Genomic DNA, 3131 nt, shown 5'->3' with positions numbered 1-3131 from the left:
ACACACCCTTAAAGCGTTAATATACGACTCTACTCAAATGCGCCCCCTTAGTAAATACCGTTTTATGTTTACGATCGCTATTTTACACCAGAAATGGGAGCAATCCTGTTAGTAAATCAGGCCCTTAGTGTGTTGTAGTGTGGTGCTCCTTTGTGCCTGATGACCTTTCAGCTGTCCAAGCATTTGAACGACCTCAATGAACGAAACCTGACTTGTGAAAGCCTACGTTTTTTTTGCTTCTGGCTGTTTCTGGCTGCATGACATACCAACGAAAAGCACAAGCAACAGGAAGGTCAACCTGTAATTCATGTTGTCACCTTATACTTAAATTTGTCTATTTCCTGAACTCTACCCATAAGCTGCCAATCAGGTTTGACGGGCGCCATCTTATAAATCCAGCGGCTCGGAGTGCGGTCTCAGCAGACGAGACCTGAAGCGCCGCCATCATGAAGCTGCTGCTGTGTACTGTGATCCTGGGGCTGCTGTGCTGCACAACAGGTGAGGATGAGCCTGTTAGCGCTTTTACATCACAGTCCAATGATTCAGATATTAATGACTAACAGAATTGTCATTTAAATTATAATACTTAACTTAACAATATATTGTTATCGATTTGTCACATAACTTTATCAGCGTAAAGATTTTTAGTATACTACTACTATTTTTAGTGTACTACTTCAAAGTTTTTAACATATTGAAAATATAGAGGAAACATGCTGATTATGAATGGTGACAGAGCATGATGGACAGAGCTAGTGCTGGATTGGGTGTTCTTGTGTTAGGATGTATTTAAAACATCAGGGAAGTCAATGGGTCAAGCGCGAGGGGTCAAATCTACACATCTGCACCAGCTGTGCAAAAGTGCCTCTCATTCATTTTACTTTATTGCTTGTGATTCACTGTTATGGAAACATCTCAGGTCACTTTTTGGTTGTTGTTTGTTTTAAATATAGGCTCTCTCAGTCCAAATTAGAAGGCTTATAATAAAGAACTCCTAAAGCTTTTGTAGGCTAAAGAGAACAAACTATTCTGGCTAGATTATCATATGAAACAAATACAATAAAAAACAATACGTAAATGAAATAAAAAACAATACATGTAAATCATAGTTCATCATCATAGTTGGTTCTCTTTAGCCTACAAAAGCTTCAGGAAATGTACAATGAAATTTGTATTCTGCACCTGTATTCTGCGTTGTGTAGGCAAACATAGGCCACTTTTCAGAGTGTATCAGAAAAGTATACTCCCCCTGACACAGTCTGCACACAGTGCATGACGCAAATTTCGTCATCAGCACAGTCCAAGTTTCAAGCACTGGCTCGTGGTCAAGAGAAAACGAAATCTAATGACAATATGTATTCATTTAGCAGTACAGGGTCAGAGAGTATGGGAGGATATCTCATCATTAAATTACGTCACATACCAAATGTCATTATGCTTCTTAGAAATGCTAACCCAGGTCTAAGCTATTAGCATCATGTCCATGAATTGCTAGGGTCAGACAGGCCTTGGTAGGGGTGACATGAGTAATTTCTACATATATCAACATATGACAAATATGTGATTCAGGGGGTGGGAGTAAATCAAATAATAACTTTGAGGGCTCTGCCTTGTTGTGTTTTACCAGGAGGTTGAGCCAAAGATAAAAAAAAAAATGACATTCCCGAGGGCGTGGGAGGTGTCATTTGTTGCCACTGATATTCTGCATCATAGTTCGATGTTATATGCCAAAGAGCATTGGTCTATGACGTGTGTTTACTGGAAATGCCAACCCTTAGTTTAATCTTAGCTCTGTGTCCATGATCGACATGGGTCAGACAGCCTTGGTGGGGCTCATATCATGTGACACATGTGTGCTACAGGGATTGAAAATGAGTGTGTGCTGAATGTGAGACCTCTAGCTGGTTGTGTGCTACCAGGAAGGGAGGCCATGGATAGCATCAGGGTCTGAGAATAGGAGGTGTGATTTGACATCCTCCCATATTGCTCCCATATTATGCCAACACCACCAGCGGACCACTTTTGCTTGCCAACATGCTAACTGGTGTTGGTGGCGAGAATCCCCCAAAACATGTGTGGCTTTTAGACGGGTGGGTGGTCTTCCATTGGTTTGATGGCGACACAAATGTTAGAAGGAGAAGCACTGTTCCGTGAAACCGTCTGATCTTTGACCCCCACAGTGCACACGCTGAGATGCTACACCTGTGTGGGCGAAGACTGTAAGGTGGAGAATGATTGTCCAGCCGAGAGCAACTTCTGCAAAACCATTTCCACCCGTGAGTATACCAGAGAAGGCTCCAAGATGCCTGAACCTTCCAGAGTGTTCTCTGCCTTCCCCATGTTCTCTGTGATATGTTCTCTGTCTTACCCATGTTCTGTGTGTTATGCAGCGGACGAGTTCAGCAGAACATGTGAGGAATTCTGCGTGCCAGCATTCAACACATTTTGCTGCATGAGCGACCTGTGTGGTTGAGCAGCCCTGGGCCCTCCTGCAGCAGCACACGTACACACACACTAACACACACACACAAAGACAGACACACACGCGCACACACACACACACACACACACACACATACACACGCACACACTCACCCACACACACACGCACGCACACACACACACACACACACACACACACACACACACACACACACACACACACACACACACACACACACACACACACACACACACACACACACACACACACACACACACACACACACACACACAACAATGGCACGTTATGTCATGGAAACAGACAAATGTGTCATGGGCTTGAATACCTAACGACTTTAAAATCAGTAAAAGTTGATTAAAACCATTCATGCTGTCTTGTTTTATTTCAGTGGATAACTTTATCAGTTATGTAATGTCTCTATATTTTACTAGACCAGAATATTATCAACAGTCACTGGTTACTGTAAACACGCAGAACAGATATAACAAGATACACAAGTAAACCATGTCATCTGAAAGTACCACAGGATGGAAGAACTGAACTCATTCTACAGCTTATAGCATGACCTGTTGGTCATGTAGGAGGCCCACTTTATACATTAACCTTTCCATATATATACAGTATATGCTCCATGCGTATCAGACCCAAGACATGGTGTGGATAGACC

At 42.6% G+C, this 3131-nt stretch overlaps 1 protein-coding gene across 1 annotated transcript; it reads left to right on the top strand.

Moving 5' to 3' along the window:
* Positions 1 to 436: 436 nt before the first annotated feature.
* On the top strand, positions 437 to 2519 carry LOC308370525 (lymphocyte antigen 6D). The gene is made up of 3 exons (XM_080845185.1): positions 437 to 498; positions 2181 to 2276; positions 2391 to 2519. Exons 1-3 carry the CDS (start codon positions 447 to 449, stop codon positions 2471 to 2473), a joined length of 231 nt encoding a protein of 76 aa, XP_080701311.1. The 5' UTR covers positions 437 to 446; the 3' UTR covers positions 2474 to 2519.
* The last annotated feature ends 612 nt before the right edge of the window (positions 2520 to 3131 follow it).

Source organism: Sprattus sprattus (genome assembly GCF_963457725.1).
Source record: "Sprattus sprattus genome assembly, chromosome: 9".
Classification (NCBI taxonomy): Eukaryota; Metazoa; Chordata; class Actinopteri; order Clupeiformes; family Clupeidae; genus Sprattus; species Sprattus sprattus.
This window is presented reverse-complemented; position numbering and strand designations above follow the sequence as displayed.

What these genes read in the sequence shown, in the direction of transcription:
- LOC308370525 (XM_080845185.1), top strand. Translation starts at nt 447, where the DNA reads ATGAAGCTGCTGCTGTGTACTGTGATCCTGGGGCTGCTGTGCTGCACA. An exon ending in GCTGCTGTGCTGCACAACAG is followed by an intron (nt 499 to 2,180) that starts GTGAGGATGAGC and finishes TGACCCCCACAG; the next exon opens with TGCACACGCTGAGATGCTAC. An exon ending in CTGCAAAACCATTTCCACCC is followed by an intron (nt 2,277 to 2,390) that starts GTGAGTATACCA and finishes TGTGTTATGCAG; the next exon opens with CGGACGAGTTCAGCAGAACA.